At 38.7% G+C, this 25,821-nt stretch overlaps 1 protein-coding gene across 1 annotated transcript in view; it reads right to left on the bottom strand.

Moving 5' to 3' along the window:
* The window catches only part of cdkal1 (CDK5 regulatory subunit associated protein 1-like 1), a 231,553-nt gene extending 207,206 nt beyond the window's left edge, over positions 1 to 24,347 (bottom strand). The window contains exons 1-3 of the mRNA XM_053326340.1: positions 24,218 to 24,347; positions 21,707 to 21,870; positions 19,485 to 19,597 (exon numbers count right to left, since the gene is read on the bottom strand). Coding sequence (XP_053182315.1) covers positions 19,485 to 19,597; positions 21,707 to 21,864 — 271 coding nt within the window. The 5' untranslated portion in view covers positions 21,865 to 21,870; positions 24,218 to 24,347. The remainder of the gene's footprint in view (positions 1 to 19,484; positions 19,598 to 21,706; positions 21,871 to 24,217) is intronic.
* Positions 24,348 to 25,821: the final 1,474 nt, after the last annotated feature.

Here is a 25,821-nt window from a genome sequence, read left to right as displayed (position 1 = left end):
ATGTAGAGCGAGAGGCAATTTAGAAAATTGTTATTGGAGAATCTATGGCATCAGCAGAGTATAAATGCAGAGAAAACAAAAATTTACCTGCAGCTTTTTTAGATTGTTACACATCAGATGTTTTGATAATGCCAATCATGTCAGCTTTTTCTCTGATTAGAGACAACGCTATTTTGACAAGTTCACTTAGCAACAGCATACTATAAACAGGGTGTTTATTAATTACTTAATTATCAAGTATTAAGCAAGCAGAATTAGCAGTCAGGAACGAGCAAGGCATGACATGAGAGGAAGATAATCCAAAGTAAGGTGTGAGTGTGTGTGCGCACAAATATCTCCATACACAAGATTAACATCATACTATTACAAGTGCATTAGTTAAGCAGCGGTTAAATCTCTGACATATACAAAAACATTGTAATTGTATATAAACAGTGGGTGGGAGCAACACCACAAACATCTATGCAATATTTCTAATTAGATTATTTATTGTGTCAAGCATGTGTTGGATTAACACATACACATATGGGGATTGAAAAATAACACCTGACATACAATCTTATACAACACCACTCTGACACAGTCCCAATGAAACTGAGCATGAACTGAGTTCATCACAAAGTCAGTATTTGTGGCAGGACTGCTGTAGTTGTACATATGCTTGAGTTATTGTGCTTACACACACACACACACACACACACACACACACACTCTCTCACTATATCATATGTACAAAGAAATCCTGTTCACAGGAGGATATGTAGTGTATATCTGTTTACAGATATAATGAATAATGCTGTGAAATTGATAAGTAAAAAAGCTTTTCTTCTTTAAATACACACTACACTTGTCTAAACACAACAGAACCTGGTCATACAACTCATATGGCAGCAAAAACAAAACTACTGATTTCTCCTCTTGTTAACATGATGAATCCATTTGAATTCAAACAAAACAAGGAAGTAAAGTTTGCTGTGTTCATTAATTGTTCAACTGTTCAACTGGTTCAACTGGAGATTTTGTATAGTTTCATATGTAAACCTGCCATTAAATATTTTATTAGGTACTCCCCCTGGCATTGTCAGACTAAACAATATGAAATAAATGTATTTACATATTAACGCATGGTAAAAAAAAAAAACAAGAAAAAGGACAAGTCAACTAAAAATGATTAATAATTCATTGATTATAATTGTCCCAGCTCTTGGATGCATCACATAATCATGTACTTATATAGCATTTCAATTTTCATCATGCAAACCTCTCTTTCTCTCACTGTAAGTGTATGTGAGTGTGTGCATGTGTATGTGAGAAAAAGGGGGAGAGAGTGACTTTGTGTGTCTCAAAGCCAACTGTCAAAATCATGCACACCATGGTAACCACAGCCAGTTCCCCATTTCACAACAATAACAGACTAGGCAAATATTGACGCACTATTTCTCTGACTTTACAAATGTGATTATGTTTGCTGTTTGCCCTGGGAGTTGGCAGTTTATATTCAATGAGGTGTATGTGTGTGTGTGTGTGTGTGTGTGTGCGCGTGTACATGTTGAATTTCAAGTTAAAATATAGGAAGAGCGTGCATTAATTTGCTGTGTAAAAAGAGAAACATGGGGGTGTGTGTGTCTGTTCTTTTATTCTTTCTCTCCCGCTTGTCACCTGGAAGACAAACAAAGAAAGAAAGAAACAGAGAGGAAAGAAAAAAAAAAGAAGAAAGTGAGAGCCATCTGTATGTAAAAGTTCACCTGTCCTGGGAACAAATAAGACCAATGAATGAGAACTGTGGCAGATGGAGCTTGAACCGTAATAAAAGTGGAGGTGGTAGCTGAGAGGGGCTGTGGTCTGCTGTCATGAAAGAGACGACACCAAAGCAGCACTGCTGGTGGTTGTTTTTGGCAACGCTCCTCGCTGAACTAGCCAGGAAAATGTTTCTCAGTTTCCTCGGAGATAATAGGACACCCATGATGCCATTCACAAATCTACTTTTAGATATACACTGGAAAAAAGGAATTAAAGCCACTGAAAATCTAAATCCTTCTATGTAATTTAGGGCCTTATGTACAATAGAGTAAGAACCTAAAAAATATTATTGCAGTGAGTGTATTGTCTCTGGTTGTCAGTGGTAGTGTTTCCACTTTTGAACCCAGTTATTTTTTGCTATATTCTTCTGTACTGTGGCTAATTACCCGCTGTACATTTAAACATACACTAGTTCTGCTCAAGCACTCTTAGCTCTCACCTTCATTTAGTGACTTTCTCTCTAATCACACAGTTGTTTACACGTTTTTCAGTTCAGTTAGTTACTAGTATCAGTATCAGCTAGTTACTTTAGCCTAGCAGTTTAGCCTAGCTAGTAGCAATGGCTTCCCTCTCTCCCTCTCACTCTCCTGTTCTCTCTTGCTCAGTGTGTCTTATGTTTAACTATTCTCCTACCTCATTTAGTGATAACTGTAAATGAAATAAATGTAGTATATTTACCATGTTGGAGACGAGGCTCAGTGAGTTAGTAGCTCGGCTACGCACCGTGGAAACCTAACCGTTAGCTAGCTTGAGAAACAGTCTAAACAGCTAAATAAGCTGTTTTTGAACAAGGTTTTCTAATAGTTACGAACATCTATTTTCACTCAGATTTTCGCCACACTTAATTGAGACACATAAATTTGATATCATATATGCATTTTTACTATTTCAAGCCAAACTTCAAGAGGCTTCCAAAACTACTTTAAAACTTCTTCAATCAAATGATCCTGATTAGAGAAAGAATCGTTGGTCACAGCAGAAGTACACAAATACACTGTGGCTCAAGTAACCAAGTGCTTACTTATATTTCAGTTGCTGTCTCTGGCACATTTATGTGAAAAAACACCATGTCAGCTTCTCTTAAATCCTCTTCGTGTTTAGGTGACCTGCTCATTATCAGTTTGAACAGTTAATGTAGTAACTGCAGGAAAGAGAGACCAGTTTTTGTGCAGTGGCAAGCATCAACGCACTTCTGAAGTGTTTGACAGAAAGATAAATATGGAACTCTCAGATGTGCTGCAACACCTTATAATAGCCCAATCCAATTCTGATAAGCTTCTGTGATTAATTAGGTCTGTAAAGAGTAAATGGATAACTTTGAGAGTGCAATATAGAGCAGTTTGTCCAAAAATAGAGAATCTACAAAACAAAAAAGCCTTTGATGAATACTGTTGGGAGAGAAAATGATGATGCGATGTGGGAAATCTGGCCAACTGCTTGAACTCAAGACAAGCAACCAAGGAGACAAACGCACACAAACACACAACACACACAATTTGATTATCTCCATGCAGAAGTAGTTTGCATTAAAAGCAAGTTTCCACAGCTTGCTATTGCAGCTAATAACCCTTTCTTATATTTACGCTCCACATGTAAAGCGTCCTAATTCGATTAATAGTAATAATTAGACCTTCCTCCACTTTTTTATTTCTGGGTGGAATTGAAACAATTTAGGTCATCTGGCCCCTTATTCCCAGATCCAAGCTAAGGGACATGCAAATCAGATGCAAATGCCACGAAAAAGTGAAAACTAGTTATGGGCCCGGGTAATAAATACTGAATTTAGCCTCTTGGCATTCCAAAAACAGCCAGTTGGGGTTCATATGCAAATGGTATGCAAATAGCCCAGACGCAGAGAGCTTTTATTTTTCTGATACAGAGAGCATAAGGGGGTTTCCTGGTGTGGCTTAGAAGGCAGAGGCACATAACATCCGTATGATGTTGTGGGTTTGAAGCCAGTTCATGTTGCCATCCCCTGACTCCCATACTTTTGTATTCACTCTCCAACTGACACTAATCACACACAGGAGAAGATAGGAAAAAAGATGTACAAAACATCAGATGAGAGAAGAGGTGGAAAACAAGAAAGTGAGACAAGGAAACACGGTGAATGGGAGGCACGACATATAATAAAAGTTAAACCCCAGACACTGCTGGCTGATGATTAGAAGATCAGTGTGGAGAGGAATCCAGAGGGAGAAAGACAAAGACGGTAAGAGTAAGAGATACGATTTGCATATAGGAGGGAAGCAAGTCAAATAAAATGAAAGAAAGGTTGGACATGAGTCAAAAGTGAGAAAAATAACGACACCAAGGGGAAAGAGATGGAGGGAAATTCTAAATTTGAGACAGACAAGCGAAAACACAGAAAAGCTGGAAAGACAAAAGGTACAGAGGTGGTTAGACACAAAAATCTTGCAATGTTGTAAAGAAGACCCATCATTATGCCAACTTTGCTTTTTTACATTGAACTAAACAATGCCAGTGTTCTGGAAATAGAGGCCTGATGTGTATAGTGTGTGTTGACCTGCAATTCTGAGTGTCCCTTTAACATAGATGGCGATCCAGCAATGTGACAACCTCCACTGTTGGCTTTATGGCAGAAAAACAATGACCCCCCCATTAATACTTTCATACTAAATGATGGGATGGAATAATGGCGCAACATTCCCGACTTTAACAGGCTGTTTAAAAGGGGCTACAGAAGCAGAGTGTCTTTGAAAGCATTAAGAGAAAGTGAGAGAAAAAAACATATGACATATGAACTGTAAAATTGGGATGAGGGGAAAGTAAGATGAACACACACACTGAGTTTAGTGAAAAAGGAAAAGCTAGGTGTCAATTAATCTGGAAGAAACACATTGTGCAGTGCAGCGCCACACATGATAAGCTTAGTGGACCACCTTGTTCAATTGGCAATGTCTCCTCAAATTACATGCATCACTGGCGTACACACACACACACACACACACTCTAACATACACACACACCATGCAATGTCTCCACCTGCCGTTCCACCATATTAGAAATGATCGCTATAATGCTCTTAATTGAGACCCAGTGTTGCCCTGAACACATCACCTGATCTCTCTACCTGCAATGCCACCACATTCGAAATGAACACTGCAAAGCTTTTAATCACAGCCTGTTAACAAACGCGCACACACACACACACACACACACACACACACACACACATACACACACACGCTTGTTGCTGATATGCTTAGCATTGAGCAGTAAAAGGAATATAGATGTTGGCAAGTAGATTGGTGATTAGAGAGGCTGTTTTGCTAAAAGTATGTATACCCAAACATTATGTGCACGCACACGCACACACTCACATACACACACACACACACACTCTGAGTATACCTTACAATGCATAGAAATTAATTCAAATACAACTCTTTGGTTAGTTATTCTTTTGATTTCACCAGTTTCATAATTTTTCAATGTAATCCCACAATTTTTATTTTCTCTGTATCTCTCCACTGCTCAACTTCATTAAAAATGCATACTTTTAATCTTGCTTCCTCCAAGACTGTTTTTATTTTTAAATAATAAATACAGTATTTATTAAAATCTGATTTATGAGAAATTACAACAGGCCATCTCAAAGGATAATCCTATGGACCCGTTGAAAGCGTTTTAATAGCACAAAGCTGCCTATGGCATTTGTGTGCACATGCATAGATGCTTGTTGAATGTGTGCCTCCATGCATTGCATGCATGAATACATTAGTTAGGTGGGGCGGACATGAAGCCAAATCCCAGAGAATTTGCCTTCTAATTAATAAATCATTACAAAATGGAACGATTTAAAGTGTTTTCCATAGTAAATAATTGATGTCTTTGTTCATGGTCTGTGTTAATAATGGGTCTGTTTTTCCATGGGACAAAAATAAAATAAAATCTAAAACACAGGAAATGATAAGACAAAAGGCAGGAAAATATGCAATACAAATACAAATAACACGCCTGAAAAAGTGGCGAAGATAATGAAAGGGAGCAGGGGTGTGGGGGTTACAAACACACACACACACACACAGAAAAGCACACACAGTATGTCTCCGTCTAACAGATTCCATTGAAAACAGATGGCATCAGAATTATCTGATGTCCCGTCACTGTCTTTTTATATGCTAATCCAGCTCCTACACACATCTGAGTTTCTTTAATCAGATATCAGGTCAGAGAAGCTAAATCAAGCTGAGACAATCATGCTGCTAGCACATTACAATACACTGAGACAGGTAGCCTGACAGCAATGTATCAATGTACTTAACGCCATGAGACTCAGGCAGTGTGAGGAGTTAACCTAGATGGGTGATGCTTTCAGCACTTTCAGGGGCTGGTAAATTGCATAAAGTGCCTCTGCTACACTCATTCACTGATACAGGGGCGCCACACCGGAAATTTTCCTCACCGTGACAAACTTTCTTTGCATAATATTGACTTATTTTGTCACTATTTGCACGCACTCATTCTGTCATTCATCCAGCACTGTCACAGTAGGAGTCCTGTTGTTATCTGCTCACTTCATTTGCTGCTGTAAGATAATATTGACGCTTAAAGCTACTGTTGATAAGTTCAACACTTCATCACTTCAAAGTGAAGGCGGTGATAGCTGTGCTTGCTCCTACTATAAAGTCACCTTGGTTGACAGTGTGTGACAGTACCAGAAAGTTGAAGTTGATCTAAAAGTAGATTTTTCAGGCATTTCTCTGAACTTTGTAGGTTTTAAAATGTTCAAGGACAACACAGATGATATTACATCTCTGACATAGCCCATAACAGAACAGCGATCAGATAGCAACAATGACCTACAACATTATCTGGCCAATGATGACATTTTGCATGTTGTAATCAGTTTTAATCTGTCAGAAAAGGATGAATTTGTTAGATTACAAGGGTGCAGAGGCCTTTCACACTTTTGGCATAGCTCAAACTTTAAACATGTGACCAATGAAGACCAACACCTTCTTCCTTGTGTGCACGTGCAGAACATGGGCTCTGATCAAACCGTTTTCATATGTACACAATAAACCATGTTATATTAGGCAGAAACATTATGCACTGTGGGCTAGATGAACAGAAGCAGACTTACGTATTACTGTAAAAAAGTAGGTCTTAGGTAAAAATTTGCTATTTAGGGAGGCGCTGAATACGGCTCTTCCTTTTCAAGATAACATAAATATTCATATTATATCCTTTATAGACTCAGAATACTGAAGCATAACTGATATGTGACCAAAACAGACAAAATGAAGTTCAGAAATATAGACTTGTCATAACAGTCCTGGTCAACCATTGATCAACTATGAACCGCAAAGTAGTGATGACAGGAGTATAGACACATTCAAACCACAACTGTAAAATAAGTTTAGGAAACTAAAAGGCTGAATGACCATACACACACACACACACACACACACATATATATACACACCGGAGTCAGCGGGGGCCTTCTGAGGACAGATTTATTGAGTTCATCCTTGGAAACACACACACACACACACACACACACACACACACAGAGTTAGTAATCATCAGATCAGATATCAAAAGGCAGTGTCTGTCTGGAAGATTAGAAGAGCCATCTGTCTGCCATGTGGAAAGCCTCAGATTATCAATAAACTTCACACACTTCTGTATGTGCGTGTATCGCTGTGCTTATGTGTTTGATCCAGCCTCTGAGTATCGAATGCAAATTAGAGAGACAGAAACAGGGAACAGGAAAAAATAATACTAACAATAAAAAATAAACCCTTTTCCATTTGGTAGTCAGAATAAATGGCAAGAAAGAGAAAGATACATTACCACAGACCATGAATAATAGGGTTTAATATTAAAATGTACTACTTTTACAGTACTGTTTAAATTCAACAACCACCACACTTGACGCATTCAACAGACACGGACAGAGAGCCAGGAGTGACTTAATACTTCATCATTCGAGAGCCAAAGTGAAACCAGAACTTTCAGGTTCTGTTACAGAGGTAAAAAAAACTCAAAATCCAACTACTCAAAAACAAAAAATCCAGCTTGGAACAGAGCCTTTCTCAAAGGTTTGTTATTTGGCTTGATAATTGTATCATTGTTTAGTCAACATTTATGTTTTTAGCTGCCTTTAATGAACACCACTTCCCATAAGCCTTAGACATTCACAAGCTAAACCTCAAAGCTTGACAGAAGGGACTATGAGCTAGTCCACAACTAGCTTAGATGTGGAAGACTGGCCACTATAGTTTTTTCTGTGCTCGAAGAATAATTGTTGTTTAGCTACTAACTTCTAATAGCAAGTTCTGTTGTGTGACTTGTCCTAGAATACGGAAAGTAAACCCCAGGAACACACTTTGATTTTTCAGAAAGACAGGTGAAAGAAATGCATAATTAGAGATTGCATTGAGTTAGCTAGTGGAACAACAGTTGACATCATGACCTAAATCTATTTCCTGACTAAACATTACCTGTATTTATTCTGTTAACGTTCCCCTGTATTGCTCCACACAGCTAATATAACCCACAAAAGAAGACAAAAGTATTGAGTCAGAAAATATGAGTGAATTAGAAGTGGCTGTCAAAAAGGAAAGTTGTCAAAAGTTCCTGTAAGAACGCGCACACACACACACACAAACACACACAAGTTCAAGCCTTCAAATAAATTCAAGCTGAATTATTACTTGTTTACACTCCGTCTTGCAGAGTGGACAGCAGACAAGCTATTAGGCCTATAACCTGTGGATGACACTACACACACACACACACACACACACACACACACACACAGTTACTTATATTCATTCACAATTTCTCTCTGGTCAAGCAAGGTCTTACCGATGCTTCCAGTCAAGTCATTTTTTCTGCTCGGCGATCAAGGTTACTTTGTCTGTTGATGATTCAAATTAAACCCGCTGCTCAAATCATCCGTGGCTTTTAAATCCACTTTATCTAATATCTGTGCTCTCACATGGAAATCTAGCACATAGCTGATTCATTTATATGTATGAAGGAAAGATTAGACAGAGACACATGTAGAATAAATTTATTACAAAAGGACTGAAGTGCACACACACCCAAGCAGTCGCACACACTGTCGTATATTAAAATACTTATGAGGACCTCTGAATTATTGAACTCCCCGAACTATTTTCTTATTCCTTCCTTTCAATTTTTGACTGGTCCTCACAAAACTGACAAATTCATACAACACACAAACACTTGTGCCCACAATTTGTCTCTCTCTTCAATGACAGGTAGCCAGTGCTTTCATTTCAGCAGGTGGCCTCATATGAACATCCACAGATGACGATACAGGTCACCCCTGCTTTCCATTTCAGCAGGTGGTCAGCGAATAATGGCACTGATGGTTGAACATTGGACACTCAGACAGAAAGCAGGGGTTATCTTCCAAAACAACACAAAAAAGGGCCAAATGGAAGAGAGGGAGAGAGAAAAAGCCTCAAAGGAGGCCTTGAAAAGTCATTTACTACATGTCCTTGAATGCCTAACTCTCGATTTTCTTTGCTTTGTATCCATATGTCACCCACACACTTTCTCCCCCCACACCAACAGTCTTGCATGCCACATTAATTACTAATGTCTTTCAAGCGTTCATTTCGTCTTCGGGAGGAAAATTACATTTGTTTTTCTTGTTGAGTCAAGATGACAGGGAAAACAAAGCAGAGAGGACAAATTAGAAGTAAGAAAGACGAAAAAGTCTCTTTCAGCTTGTTAAGTAACAGACAAGCTAATTATCCAAAAAGAGAAAGCGACAATGAGTTGTCAAATGTCAAAAAATAAAGATCATCTTGCTTTGCTCCTTTAAACTCTACTGTCAGTAAGTCAGAAACAATATCTCACTGTTTGTCCTCCAAGAGAGGAAAGTTAAACGAGCCCCTGACATCACTCCCCTGAACCAATAAAGACATGTAATTCTATTTTGAATTTAGACCAGTTTGTCCTGTCGAAGTATGCAAATGCAACTCAATGTGTCCTGTGTTGACCCTGATTAACACTCTGTCTCATATCTGTCACCATAACTCTCACTGCTCTGAAACTTTGTTGCTCCATATCGCAGTGATAATAAGATGTTTTGTATTAAACTGCAGAACCAGTTGACAGATCCTCCACCAAAAAAAACATGATTTAAAGGATTAGGCTGGAGAAATTCAATATTTGTCTTTCCATGAAATCACCAAAATCAACAATGTGTTAAGTAGCAGTCACACCCCAAAGTGACATTTGCTCGCAAAATAGGTGGGGCCAGAAACTTGGTGACTAGCGACTACTCGCAGGGCTAGTGGGTGAACTTCTGTAGCTAGCGAGCTAACTCATCAACTATATAACAGCTCCTTTAGCTTCTCTTTGATTTATCTATACCTTTTATATTTCCACCCTGGCATTTAGTTAACAACTGAATATTTTCATTCAATAAAAAGTTTATGAAAAAGGAAAGTAAAGCCCTCTGCACTAGCAAGGATTAGCATTAGAACTGCTCGGTCACTAACGGGGCAATAATGATACTGTGTGTGAAAAACATTGTTTTGTGGAGCAGTTTTTATTACAATAGAGAAGATGAACTACTGATAAAGCACTCTACAAAAATTCAACACATTTTAAGATTGGCTCAACCATTACATATAATTTTACTATTACAGTTGCCAAAGAACGCAGCCATATTTGCATGCATATTAATGGGTATGAACAGGCAAGTAGGAGCCGTAGAGGCTGGGTTACATAGACACACATTCATGACTGGGAGCTGACATATCCACAGGCATGTCGTGTTGCCCACTAGGCAGCTCCAGTTGCAATGCTGGGGGTTAAATGCCTTGTTATATAGTACTTGATGCAACTTCCTAGTCCCTCCCTTCCTCAACCCTCTCAACCCCCATGTCTCTCCCTCAGCTCCTGCCTTATCCCACTGCTCACATCGCACCATGATATTCCCATTATATGCCTTCAGGGTATTCCCAGTCCCTGTGGAATGCAGGTGGTATTCCTGGGATAACAGGGAGTTGGCTGGTTGGTTTCTGCAGGGAATAGGGAATACATTCCCTTCCTATACAGGAAAAGCTATTCATTTATCTCTAGCTTTCTTCATCAGAAGAATGAAAGTGCAAATGAATAAATGATTGGACAGAAAAAGAGTGGAACACTGATTCTGGCTTCCAATCCTCTTCCTCTCCTGTATCTGTCTGGTTGGAAAGACAAGGTATCATCATCCTTTGGGGAATGCATGTGTTCAGGTTTTTTTTTTTTGGTTTTTTTATTACTCAGTGGAACAAGAAGTGGTCTCTCTTTCAGTCCAATATAACTTCCCTTCCTAGCTCCTAAATCTCACATATGGGAAGTGCCACTAATACAATAACTATCTTTGGAGAAGTGAGTGCCAGGATAGAATGATCCTTGTTTCCCTACTGCAGTTCTTTCTATCACGAGCGGAAATCTAATCTTTCGCATGTATATATCTGACACAAGTCATGACGTTTTAACACAAATCTTTTACTCTATTTAATCAATTAGTTACCAGGCTGTTAGTCTTATTCAAAATGGCAGGTCCATCAAAGATGATACATAAACCAAGATGATACATAAACCTCTCAGACTTATTTTGTGGTTTTCGACAATGACTAGTTCTTTCTGCAATAGCTGTTCTCATCAGGTCTCATCAGGTTTGCCATGCAATCAAAATTCCTTTCCTCAGAGTAATCAATAGATGAGATTGAGCAGTGATCCCTGCTTTCCACAGGCTATCCCGTTTTCCTTCTTCTACTCTATCCATATTTCCCTCAGGGGAATTTTATAGCAGGAATTGCAGGGGTCCCTAATCCGTGGCCTCCAAATGGTTACTGGGTGCTGCCTACACGTGGGTCACCTTGTAGATCACCAAAACACACACGTGCGCACACACATCCATACACACACCACACACACGCACAGGGTTTGGGATCAGTCTAATCTCCTGGCCTCTAAATGGTTACACTTGACTGCCTGGACTCATGGGTCTATTTGTAAGACTTCAGACGAATTCAAAGCCCTGGAAACTGTGTGTATGTGTGGGTGTGAGTGTGTGTTATGTCGTAGAGGAGATGGGACAGATCTCATTATCATTTCAACAGTGTTGCTCTGCTTAACCGCACATACATACATATACATACAAAATCATTAGTCCTGTTGACTTAAAATTGTGATAACTTTCTGAGTCAGTTAAAGGACAGGTTAACAATTGTTCTGTCTTAATAGTCAAACCACCTAACTTATCTAGCAGAAAAACTGAATATGAGCATCCTTTTCTCAGCATCCAAAGTGAAATCCGCCAATCAGAAAATCCTGCAGATAGGAGGTTTTGCGTTTTGGCCATCGATATGAATATTAAACAAGTCTTGCTAACTGTAGTCATGCCTCCTGTTCATACTGGCTTCCAAATGTGCTTACAATGTAAGTGATGGGGGGATTTATGCAAACGTGTATTTGAAAGTTTATCTGAGGCTAAAATGAGGCATCAGCCATCCACATTTGTCAAATCGAGCGGATAACTACCAAAATTAATCTTTTTAGTATAAAAACAGTGTTTCTCTGTTGAGCTGTGTCAGAAGGATAGTAACATAAAGATGGAATTTGGAAAGAGGCCGTAACTTGGAGAGACATTGACTAGATTTAACTAATTTGGACAGCTGAAGCTTCTTTTTGTAACTTCATTTTAGCTAAGGATAAAGATTTAAATACATTAGGATGACTGTGGACCCCCCTTCCCCCACCATATCAAAGGGATCGCTTGATGGCCATTATGAACAGGAAGAATGATTGTAAAAGTTGTTTTCTTTTTGTAAAGTTAATTTAGCCACATGACAATTGTTTTATGACATACTTGAAAAACTGCAAATTTGTCCTTTAAATCAGAAAACTAATTACTAAAAAACAAGAATGTTAAATGTTAAAAAGTTAACACATGGCTGAAATGCAGTGTTTTGCTGCCCTCTCTGGTTGGACATTTCAAGCTTTTTTTCACCTATAACCACACCCAGCAGTGATGTTGTGGGGTGCTGGAGTGCACATGTACATCCCTGCAACCAGGTGAGAAGCTAAACTACTGGATGTTGACACAAACAAGATTTTCGGGGGGGGGGTTATGTTACCGTTTCTTATCATCACAAACATACTTGTATTTATGGTGATTATAAACAAACAAAAAGGACAGCACCTGTTATGCCAAATGACAATATTAAAATTCATTGTTTTTTGTATTTTGACCCTCGTGTCACTATATTAATATTAGCAAAATCTAAATTTCAGCCTCTCTACCTTTCCTATGTCTGCTCTGAACTTTTAGGTATTGCATTTCACATATTATGGTGTGCACACAGTGATGAAAATGTCTTTTAAAATTGTCACTCGATTTAGCAACCAGTATAAATTAAACCCACTGCTACCAACCACCGTTTCCCATCTTCTTTACTTTCCTTTTGCAATGCAGTGATTGTCTCCTTCCGTATGTCTCTCTAGTCTCCTTGCATCCATCAAATGGCTCCCCTCTCATCACACTCCCTTATTTCTCCATCTATCCATTTCCCTACTCCTTGTTTCTGCAGATTTGCCACAGTCTAATACGCTTTTGCTGGCAGTTAATTGCCCTCCATGTTCGGCTCCCTTTTTCCAACCGCTTTAGCTGATTTTGGCTTGCATCTGTCTCTATCGGCTGTACCTTTCATCCCAGCACCCTCCTCCCTTCCCCGCTGACTCTTTCTCTCGTCTTTCCTTACATCGTCATCCTCTCATCTTTCCTAACAGTACTTTCCCCTTCACCCTTTTTCCCCCTTTCCCCCTTTCCCTCTCTAAACCGGCAAAGTGGGACTGTCACTTACACGCACAGTTGTGAGGTAGTGGAAAGACAGCGAGAGCACACAGAGTCTTCCTCACACGCGTACGCACACCAAGCATTATGTCTAATCTTGCAGAATGACGGCTGTCGAAAACTGTCTCTCACACATTTTCCCTGTACAATATGAATTCCCACCACGTTTGCAACTGTGTGTGAGTAGAGCAGACGTACGTGTGTATGTGTGTGTGTGTGTGTGTGTGCTAGTGGTGGAGTCAGAAAGAACATTGTAAGTTTTCATTGGCTATAACACTGTGGCGTGTAATGTTGCGTAGCACGCAGTCAGCCAATCAGAAAATCCTCACACACTCCGTTTTATGAATGAGATGGCATGTATGCGAGGTACACACACACTCAGAGTGACAATACTCTACAGTGATGTAATACAATCACACAGCGCAGAAGAAGCGCTTGCAACACAAACGCAGTATGAGCTGAATCTGAAAAGTCCAAGCCTTTTAAAGTCTAATTTTGAAATGTAAGTTAATTTAAAATATACTGCATCATTTGCATAAATAGAAAAGGGAAATGTATTTACCTAAATCTGTTTTATGCAAGTAAAAATCACAATAAATCTATATTAACTTCAGAAATGTGTCTTGTGTTTTTCTTCAGCAATCATTTAAGGTGCATACAGCATTAAGTGTTACAGTTCAAATGGCAATAAAAATCCATCAAACTAAAAGCACAATATACTACCTGCTAATCCATCTGGCTGTCTTTCATAGCCTATGATGCATTTCATATCAATCATAATAATTAGGAAGCAGTTCATTGTCTAAAAGGCATGGTGAAATTACAGTGTGTGGAACACCTCTGGCTTTTTCTGTCCACAGAAACACCTGTAATACCTGCTATTCAATTATGTTCTTGCATCATTTTATCAAAACAGCCCCCGCCCTCTCTCTGAAACCCATATCCTCCAACCGTCTGTGTCCAAACCAGGAACTGAGAACGCCTCATTTGGCTGACATTGTGTACCAGGGAGTAATTTTGCCTAACCGGTATGTAAAATCATAACTGAAGTGCTGTGTGTGTGGCTGGCTGGAAGAGAAGAGCTTGGGGGAAGGGGTGGGGGGGGCAGCCAAAAACAATCAAAATATCCTGGTGTGACTTTCCATGAAAAGTGTGTGTGTGTGTGTGTGTCTGTGTGTGCATACACACCGTTCTATGAAGTCACCGTTTGGCACATTGCTCTGCTGCTCAAAAATGGTTCATTTGCTATCAGTGTATTGTGGTGGGTAAACAGTGCCCTCTTTGGGTGGACAATGAAACAGCAACTTAGGACATCCTGGCTGATCGAGTGCATGCAATAAAAACAAGACTTAAGACAATGAAAGCAGAGTAGAGTACTGAAACGCATTCTTGTTTCATTTAAGTTAAACTGATCAAGTCAAAAACTGAGAGACAAGGGAGACTGTTTTTTTCTTCAGACTGTTCAGAATTATTAAATATCCAATGTCTTATTACATCTTACATATTTTACAACTGAGTCAATTAACCATGACCTTATCTGGCTGGGAAGTGGTATTTTCTATTAAAGCTAAAATATGACTGAAACATGTTAAATGAAAGCAGCACTAAGAAGAAAGTCCTCTGAAGACTGTAGAAGGTCTCCATGATGTCTTATACTGTTTCATTATAATCATTTCAAGTTAGTCACAATGTGAACTAGAAGCTGGCTTCATTTTACCAACGTTAATGATCACACAGGGTTAAGTGTCTCTTCAAGCACTGAAAGTTACAACTTTTAAAACTATGAATGAGAACACTGTGTTTTTCAGAGGGATGACATCATCTTAATATTGCAGGGATTCAGTCTTTCAACAAAAAGCTCTGTCCATGAGCCAAGGATGCCACCTAGAGGCCAACACGAGAACTGCTACTACGTCTCACACCAGGTGATGTCATAGTTTAAGAAAGAAAGAAAGAAGGAGTAGGAGAGGAGGACGAAAGAAGGACAGGGGAGGGCAGGGGGTGTAAAAGAGAGAAAACGGGAAGATGAGACGAGAAGGGAGGGAGAGATGGTGATGTCATGTTTTCAGAGCTTACAGTGAGCCAGATGAAGCTCCGTCTTTGTCTAAACTTTCATTTAAACTCTGCGAAACAACACTGCGGATCTGAACGACAGACACAACAGAGGTGTTCGTCTGATACCTGCAGTATGACAGCATTGTGTGGAACGTTTTTTGGAGGACAAAACAAACCGACTTACAAATGATAATATTCAACCTACTTGAAGTCTGTTGTGTTCAATCTGACCAAAGACTAGACACGACATCCTTCAGGAGCCCATTTCAGTCCTTGTCATTCCAGACTAGTCCTCTCTCTCCCATGCACTCCCAACAATTTCATAGCATTCAAGACAATTGCATCGCATTCCATACAATACCATTCAAAACAATCCCAGCCTGTTCTGAGCACAATCTTCCCTGATTCTGACCATGACAGGCAATTTCTCCTTCCAACTATCTCACAGTGAAAAAACAATGAGCAAAGACAGTCGCACACAAAGGAGGAGAGGAGAGGGCAGAAAGAAATACAAAAAAAAGTGATATGGGTGAGAAGAGAAAGGAGAGGAGACAAGTAAGCAAACAAGGGGAAAAGACAAAGATAAAAAGCAGAGGAGAGTGAGCCAGAAACCACACTAATCCTTTAGGCTTTAGCAGTGAGACACTGACCTTTAAAGTACTTTGTAGAGAGAGGAGTGAGAGAGAGAAAGAGACAACAAGGCTCAAAGAGAGAGAGAAAGCGCATTCAGAGGCTTTGTTGATGAAGGATTAAAATATATTTGGTCTACTTAATGGGATAAAAACATATTAATCAAAGAGGTAAATAACAAACTAACTGCTCTTTGTGCAGCTGTTACCTGTGGAGAGACAGACACACACACACACACACACACACACACACACACACACACACACACACACACACACACACACACACACACACAGGAGCATAGGCACTTCTTAAATAAATGTTACATACCCATAACTAACCTTTGTCAGCAGTGCTCACTCTGTTGTAACTGTGCTATACTTAGAGGCAGAATTACACCAGGTATGCAGAAAGACACACAGATACACACAGATACACCTCGTCAGAGCAGCAGCAGTCAAAGGAGAAACTAATCCTGCTGTCAATGAGAAAACAAACAGACACACACCAGTACAAATGTGCAATCAAAACATCAAACATGAATACACCTTCCTGCAAATGCAAGTAGTCATGAAAGTCAACCTGGAGGCCATTAAAATAGTTGACCTAGTGCAACTACGACCCATTTTCTTTTGACCCCTGTGAGTATCTGCACCTGTTATCCTGTTTTAAGTGTTTTCTGTCTCGCAGGCCTTTGTGCATCATGTGATAGAATGATGGATGTCAAAAACACCTAAAAGCATACATTAATAAAGATGTGGTTGATTTAATATTGTCTGTATTGTAAGATAATGGTGAGAGAATTGAAATATTTTATGAACATAGATGATCATATTGTAAGTTTGGAGTACTTCTCGTGACCCGAATTCTAATGAAATAAAACTGTTGTAATATTTGCGGAAAACACTTGTGGAACCAGGGTGGTCACTCCGTGGTCCTACTGTAAGGGAAGGGAGGGAGACAGAAACCAACCTAATCCATAGATTAGAAAAATTCAATATCCCTAACAGCAAGTTTTAACCTTATTTCCTGAAGGAGTATTACATTACACCAGGTTGAAATGAGTCTGTATCTACTACAGACCTTAAGACAACCACAGAAGCTATGTACCTTAATCAGATTCTCAGACAGGCAGATATTTCCCGGACAGAAATCAGAGCGGGAACAGAGAACAGCTCCATCACTACAAACAACAAGCTTTCATTACACTTACTCCCTGAAAGGGACTAAGTGTTAACTATTAACTATTTCAGTTTAACTATTTCACTTAACAACAATTACAACATAGCAAGACATCTTGCATGCTTAGTAGACATTTTTACTTAAGATCTGCAACAAAGTCAAATGGGAGAGAGAGAGAGAGAGAGAGAGAGGTTATATGTGAGGGGAGCTCAAGGGACACAGCGCAGAAAACTATTAAACAAAGACAGGTGGAAAAGATAAAGAGATCAAGGGTCTAAACTAACGGATGAAGGGGAAAACCACTGGCCTGCGTTCATGAGGAACTTGTTTCTCGACTGCGTGTGTGTGTGTGTGTGTGTGTGTGTGTGAGTTTGTGAGCACATCTGCATTTTTGAAGTGTGTGATTAATCTCCTTCTATAGCTGTGGAGACCCCATGGTGAAAGAAACACCTGAGGGGTTAATATTAACTCTCTTCTTGTGTTTCTCTCTCCATCATTCTCTCTGACACACACACACACACAGAGAAAGAACAGGAACTCACTTTTCTTTTTTGACACAGAGCACACACACACACACACACACACACACACACACACACACACACACACACACAAGTATAGACTTAACACACATAAAACAATTTGATTATCATAGACAAGATTATTTTAACTGACAGGTACAATGCAAATTACATGCACAACATGAAATAATCATCTCTGTCTCACTCTGCTCTGTTTGCACCCAAGTTTTGATCCAAATATAGTCCACATTTTTCCACATTTTCAGTATAGAAAACTATATGTAAAACATGTTTGGAATATGGCTTTTATATTTGTTTTATGTTTATGTTATGTAAGGAAGGTCACAGTCTCCTCATGGGTCCTGAACATATCTGATGTTTTGGCCTGCCAATGTTTTTAAACTCTTCAGTGGAGCGGTAGCTTGAGTGCCGCTCAAGATTCTATTCTATCGATTCTGTTTTTTTCACCTTTATGTACTGTAAGAAATTGAGACAACAGACAACAAAGTTTCTGTGGCCAGAATCGAACTGCAGTCCTAACAGTTATACAGTATGTGTCTTGACCAATAGGCTACCAGGGCGCCCCCAGCATTTTCCTTTTTGTTGAAATACCAGTTTGCACCTCAGCCAACTTTTTTTTGCAATATTTCAAGTTGTTTTTTTCCCCTGGCATTTCCACTGAGTTTTTTTTTCCTCTTGAAAATGCACATAAAAACAGGTTGATGGAAATGCAGTTTGTGCTGGTCTCTTTTCACCTCTGCACACACCTCTGGTAATATTGTTCATAATATGTCTTGTCTCCATGCAAAAGACATGCAAAACTGAAGATCTAAAATCTGTGATGTGACGTCTGTCAACTGACGCATTACAACACAATGACATAATATGGAAACTAGAGAAAAAGTACAAAGATTCCATCCAATGAAATAAATAGCTTTGGTTTCAATATGAATGACAATGAAATGATACTACCACTCTCAGGCTGTGGATGAATCCAACTTCCTTTACTATAACTGGCACTAGCAAGACTGGAAAGACAAAAACCATGGCCTGCACCCTCATATAAACCAGAATTCAGATTTTATGTTTGCATGGTAAAGATTGTTACAGGCAGCGCAGAGCCTGGAAATTTAAATTTGTCTGCTGGAGTAAGACTCAAATTACTAATGGATCAAGACTGCCCCCTTGTGTTCAATAAAACGAATGACACCAGTTCGACAGAAACCTTACGACACTGAAAAAATAATTGCACAATCTGCCATCCCAGTTGTACAAGCATTAACTTATGTTTAATCTTTATTCTAAAATCTTTGTTAATAATTTTGTATTAGTACATATTAGTATTAGTATTAGTATTGGTATTATTTGTTGTTACTGACTGACCTCCAGGCAGTAACATAATACAAACCAGACACCATGATTAAACCATCTCTTACCAGTCATCTTGTATCCACTGGCAGCTAGCTGTCCAGCCATGTACTCTCCATCCGAGTTGTTATGACTGCAGCCCCACGTTTTCATCCAGACTTTCTGAGTCCCAGGGATCAAACTAGAAATTGAAGACAATTATGTCTTTATTATATGTGTGGAAATGCCATAAACAATATCCAATCTTTATTTCATAGATCGGAGTGAGTCAACTTTAGTTTCTATTGTCTCTTGTGTAAGTGGATTTCTGTGCTTTTGCACCTGACCTGTTTGGTATAATTCAAAGAAACTATAGTGCATATACCTATATGGTTGAAAAGCTGTTTATCGGTGAGGACCAAGCATCCACAACCAGATCTAACTTTTCAAGTGGTCTCAATTTACTTACAAGCAGACTCCTATGTGGTTTGTTTGTGGTGTGAACAAAAAGTAGACTCATTAAGGATTTCATCATAGTCGATAAGTGACATGAACTGAAAGATGAACTACTACTATATCCATAACTGTCACAAATCCACCAGAATAAGCAATGTATACTCTTGCAGGATCATTTGGTAATCATTGTAACACATACAGTGGTGCTGAAAGTTTGTGAATACTTCAGAATTCTGCACAAATATTTGGGCTGCGCTTTTGGAATCTCAAAATTTGGTTGTGATCGTTGGGTGTCTGAATCAATTCAAAATCGATTCTCAGTTGAATGAATAGAAAAGGAGGCATCATTTTCAGTCTCTTGCTCCAGTGTACTGTGTGTCCTTAGTCTGAATTTCACACAAGTTCTAAAAGAACCCAATTAAATAAATTAGACAAAAACATTAATTTGTCCAACTGTTATTTAAATCTGAACCCTTGCTTCCAGTAACAGGTGTGACACCCCCCCCCCCCCCCCCCCCGCCCCCTTTTTTGCAGCAACTTAACTTAAACAAATCTCAGCTCAGGGATATTGGTGGGCTCCCTTGCATAAACCCTTCTTCTATAAAAATGACTTTTGAATTTAGGGTCATTGTGTTGTTGCATGACCCACTTTCTGTTGAGCTTCAGTTCACAGATGGGGTTTTTGTGCTGGAATACAGACATTAGCCACAGCAAGAGAGGCCTTTAGTTTCTTAGACCCTGGGGTTCCTTTTGACTTTCCAGACTACATGCCTGGTGTTGGTGTTATCTTTGTTGGTCGACCACTCCTGGGGAGGGTGATAATGTTGTTTAATTAGGTTTGGGGCGATGTCAACAGAATTGGCATATGACAATGACAAATCACAATGTTACAATGATAGAGACTTAATGGTCGATGACTGTCTGCCATTGGCGATGGACTGTGTTATCACTCATTGACCCAACCCTACATTGAATATCTTCCATTTGTACACATTCTGCCTGATAGTTGACTAGTTGAGTCCAAACCTTTTACAAATGGTTTTGCAACCCTTTCCAGCCTGGTAAGCATCAATAACTATTCTTCTAAAGTCCTCAGAAATCACCTTTGAGCCATCACACACTTCCACAAACCTGTGTTGTGAAGCTCTGACTCTAAACTGATCTGATTATTTTGAGTGAAACACCAGACTTTCAATTTCCCCTCTAATAGAATTGATAATCCTAGAGGTTCACGTAAATTTGCCTCACACAAATATGTAAAATTGGGTTAGGGTTAGGTTTTTTTCATTTTTTTCTCTCATTTGTCTATGAAAATCTGATCACACTGTAATATTTATGCAGAAATAGAGGTTTACAAACTTTCGAGCACCACTGTATGTGTATCAACACACGGGTGCAGGGATTTTCCTTAAAAGGGAATTGAACAGAGATATGTATGTCCTACACTGAATATTTTTGCAGTATCTCATTAAAAAATGAGCAACACATAGCTGCATCACTACAAAATAAAAGAACTTCACACAATAAGCTGCACATAGCACAACTGTATAAAAAAGCAATTTGGCAGTGTCTTTGATACTTCTGTAACTAAAATTAATGAAAATGTAACTTATCAAATATTTTATTTTATATTTTGGGTTAATAAATAAATAATCACCCTGTCCACCACATTGTGTCACAATTCATTTAATGATTTAATGAACTGAAAAGCTTGAAATCAAGACATGAGTGATTGACAGATTAAGAATTTAGATTTACCCACTCAACAACAGCCTGAAATATACAGTAATCAGAAACAACACCACAATTTCCTCACACTTTAAAGTACGGTATCACTTAAAATTATGAAACATACCTGTCAGCTTGGAGCTCCTCATTGGCCAGAATCTCTTTTTTCTTTCTTGATCTCGGTATGATACTCTTTCTAGCAGACTGTCTCTCATGAGGAGTGGGGTCGCTAGAGGACACCATGTCCTCAATGTCTTCAATCAGGGAGTCACAGGCTGATGGCATGGTGCTCTGAAATCAGACAAAGCCTTGATTAGTCAGTGCACCATTAGTCTAATGACTGACTAAAACAAAATTGAGACCTGTGAGCTGTTGAGACCTTTCAGACCCAAAAAGGGTTGTTGAAAATGTATCGAGTTCAGTTTTTTTGCTGCAAAGGCACACAGTAATGCAACAAGATAAAGTAATTTCATAAGTAATTTCATAAAAGAAAAACAAAAATTTGATGTAAAAACTGTTGCAAGTACATTGATTGTCATTTTATTTTATATTACTGTAATATAAAATAAACTCTGGGTGATAAGAGGAGCATGATGGGGACATTTCATTTCTGAAGGCGAGCATGAATGATGAAAAGCAGAGCTAAGGGCACATAACAATCACAGAGTGATTCAAATGAATAACCTTGAACAGCACAAAGGTAAGTGGCAACCTGCCAGGGGTTTTAAAAAAAAAGATTTAGGTACTAAACACTGAAAAATAATTACATTTCAGAGTTTTTTAAAAGACTTTTTTAAGAGATCAAATAATGGGTTAACAACAGCCTTTCTGCAGCAATGGACATAAATGAAGCCTTGAGATGTGATGCAAACGATTCCTACAAGAGACCACTCCCATCAGGACAGACAAGTTTCATCATGGGATAAAAGGTGATAAATCAGAACAACTTTCTATTGATACTATTGGTGACGCTTCCCTCTAAGAGGACAAGTGGGACCAAATCATGCCAGAACCCCCCCCCCCCCCTCAGCATAAAACAGCCACCAGATCCCTTCACGATAGTCTGTATATCCAGGAAACATCAGTCTTTGGGGATGCTTTTCTGCAAAGGGGACAGGATGACTGCACCGTATTGAGGGGAGGATGGATGGGGTTATGTATCATGAGATCTTGGCCAACAACCTCCTTCCCTCAGTAAGAGCATTGAAGATGGGTCGTGGCTGGGTCTTCCAGCATGACAACGACCCGAAACACACAGCCAAGGCAACTAAGTAGTGGCTCCGTAAGAAGCATCTCAAGATCCTGGAGTGGCCTAGCCAGTCTCCAAACCTGAACCCAATAGAAAATCTTTGGAGGGAGCTGAAAGTCCGTATTGCCCAGCGACAGCCCCGAAACCTGAAGGATCTGGAGAAGATCTGTATGGAGGAGTGGGCCAAAATCCCTGCTGCAGTGTGTGCAAACCTGGTCAAGAACTACAGGAAACGTCTGATCTCTGTAATTGCAAACAAAGGTTTCTGTACCAAATATTAAGTTGTTTTTCTGATGTATCAAATACTTATGTCATGCAATAAAATGCTAATTAATTACTTAAAAATCATACAATGTGATTTTCTGGATTTTTGTTTTAGATTCCGTCTCTCACGGTTGAAAAGTACCCATGATAAAAATTACAGACTTCTACATGCTTTGTAAGTGGGAAAACCTGCAAAATCAGCAGTGTATCAAATACTTGTTCTCCCCACTGTACATATAAAATGCATTATTTTGGGGATTAAATGAATATGACTTATTCGTGTTGATTAGAGCAGAGCACCTGTATTAATTAGGCAATGTTGTATACATAATTTGAAATGTAATTATTTACCAGCATTAACACTGTGGTCCTCAAAGTTGGGTCTGGGGGCTAACAGGAAACTCCAGGGGGTTCCCAGTATAAACGGGAAATGTTATTTTCACTATATTTCTATTCCTAAGTAACACAATGACAGTGTATGACTATTCTAGTAATTGGTCTCATACACTTTCTGTAATAAAACATCTAAAGCAAAAATCTTATCAGATGGGGGTTAGTGGTCTACTTTGTGTCTTAAGTATAAAGGTCCTTGATGTGGAAAAGTTTGACAACCACTGTATTAATATAACTAAGTTCAATTACTTTGCCAGACTTCAGCTAACAGAAAAACATGGTAGTATTTCAGTAGAGTGATCGTATATTTTGACCAGTGGTTTTATCCAAAAACGCAACCCAACGTTACTTGTCTCATGTCTTGTTTGCTGCTATTGACAGTAAATAAAACGCAATGTAATGACTAGATAACCTAACACCTGCGTTTCAACTTACTTTTAATGAAGTGACTTAACTAATGTTTAAGGTAGAATGGCATTCACCAGACGTACCAACCTGCACCTGAACTATTTTCTTACTTATTAACTCCAGAGTTGCAAGTGTAACATAACCACATATTGTTGTAAAGGAGATTAACATCGTCATTAACTCATACGCAACAGATATTTACATTTTTTGTTTAGTAGTAGGAATCAGCTAGCTTAGCTTTGTTAGCCTTGTTGAGGTTAGCTACCCACGTGTCCCTTATTTTGCACAGACAGACCACAATATATGCAGCATTTAACCCCTTACCTGAATCGCGATGTGGTTATTAAATCAGTTCGATGCGAATCTCCTGGAAAATATGTATTATAAATGGAAAAAAATAGGATTTACACCATCAAAACATAGTTGTCAAAACTCTCAGACCGCCATATTTGTGCGTAGCGACGGCAACTAGAGAGGGACATACTCAGCACGTGCGTGTTTGGTTGTGCATAATACACATAATGGTAGGCAAATAGTGGTCCATGGGCAGAAAAAAATGCCCCCCCCCCCCCATGAAAATTTTGACATTCGCAGTGTACATCAAAAGTTCACATAATTTTTCCACAAATATAAATGCAAGATTGCTGTAAATCTGAGCTGAGCTAAAAATGTATAATTTGGCCTGTTTTTGGTCAATGTTTAATTACAGTCAAGCCCGAAATTATTCATACCCCTTTTGGACATGCCACTTTTTGTTCAAATGTAAATAAAAGCTGACTGAAATATTTTTTTTACCACAATGATGCCTTTTGTACATCGTCTTTTTATCTTCTTGGAGACGCCTGTGTCACTTCCGGTCAAAAAACAACTTGCTGGTTGAATAAAAGTAACTTTAAGTCAAAATTTGCCAGGGGTATGAATAATTTCGGGCTTGACTGTATATATTCAGACATTGTATTAGCAGCAATACCTGGTAATCAATATATTCTGAAACAAAACTTTCCCTGTATTTATTTCCAAAAACAGTGCAGAAAAGTACTTCCTAAAGACAAACGAAAAAAAACATGATTTTTTTTAAAAATCTCATTTATATTGCCTTTATTCAAATTTCCAATTACAAATGCCCAAAGTACAAAAAGACAAATCCATTTACCCCTCCCGCCGCCCCCCCAAAAAACAAATAGAACTCAAATTCCTCATTTAACAGATGTTAAAGGAACAACTTATAACAAAATAACACACTTCAAAAACATCAAATTAGTTTACTTTAAACATTCAACAGCACACCAATACTTTCACCCATGTGTTCAAATTGCAAAAGAAAAATAATGTGACATTACAGCTTTTTTTTTTTTGTTATTAGTGGAAGCAGGCAGCAATATCATAATTTTACAGTCAATGCTTTCCTATCAAATACTTGACTCTTCACATAACCTTTACAGAATATTTATGGATCCATATATTGTATTTGGTAACAGCTTAAGAATAACCGTTGGAAAATAGCAGGTATTATAATGCTGTTTCAATCTGGACTATAATCACTGTTAGCCTAATGATAGTTTTCTATGAAGTTCTAATCACACATCACATATTAGAAATCAAGGAGCTGTAAATTTAAGAGTCACCCATAACACATTTTCAGACTCACTGGCAATGACACTAGCTTTAGCAGTGCATTAAAATTGTCAACATTCCATTGGAAACCCATGGAAAGGTACAATCTTTCCAAAAATCACGTTTCCATCACGCAAGAGTGGATAAAATATTGTGACCAGATTCTGGTCGCTTGAAACAGATGGAGGAAAAAATTATAATTTGTGTAACTGGTCCTAGAAAATAGCACAATTGTTGTTAGTGAACCAAACAGAGGAGAAATTGAGCTTGACTCTTCATTATACATATAAAAATGCAGAGATATAAATATACCT

Source organism: Scomber japonicus, chromosome 10, assembly GCF_027409825.1.
Source record: "Scomber japonicus isolate fScoJap1 chromosome 10, fScoJap1.pri, whole genome shotgun sequence".
In the NCBI taxonomy this organism is placed as follows: domain Eukaryota; kingdom Metazoa; phylum Chordata; class Actinopteri; order Scombriformes; family Scombridae; genus Scomber; species Scomber japonicus.
The sequence above is the reverse complement of the archived record's forward strand: the minus strand, read 5'-3'. Positions and strand labels throughout refer to the sequence as shown.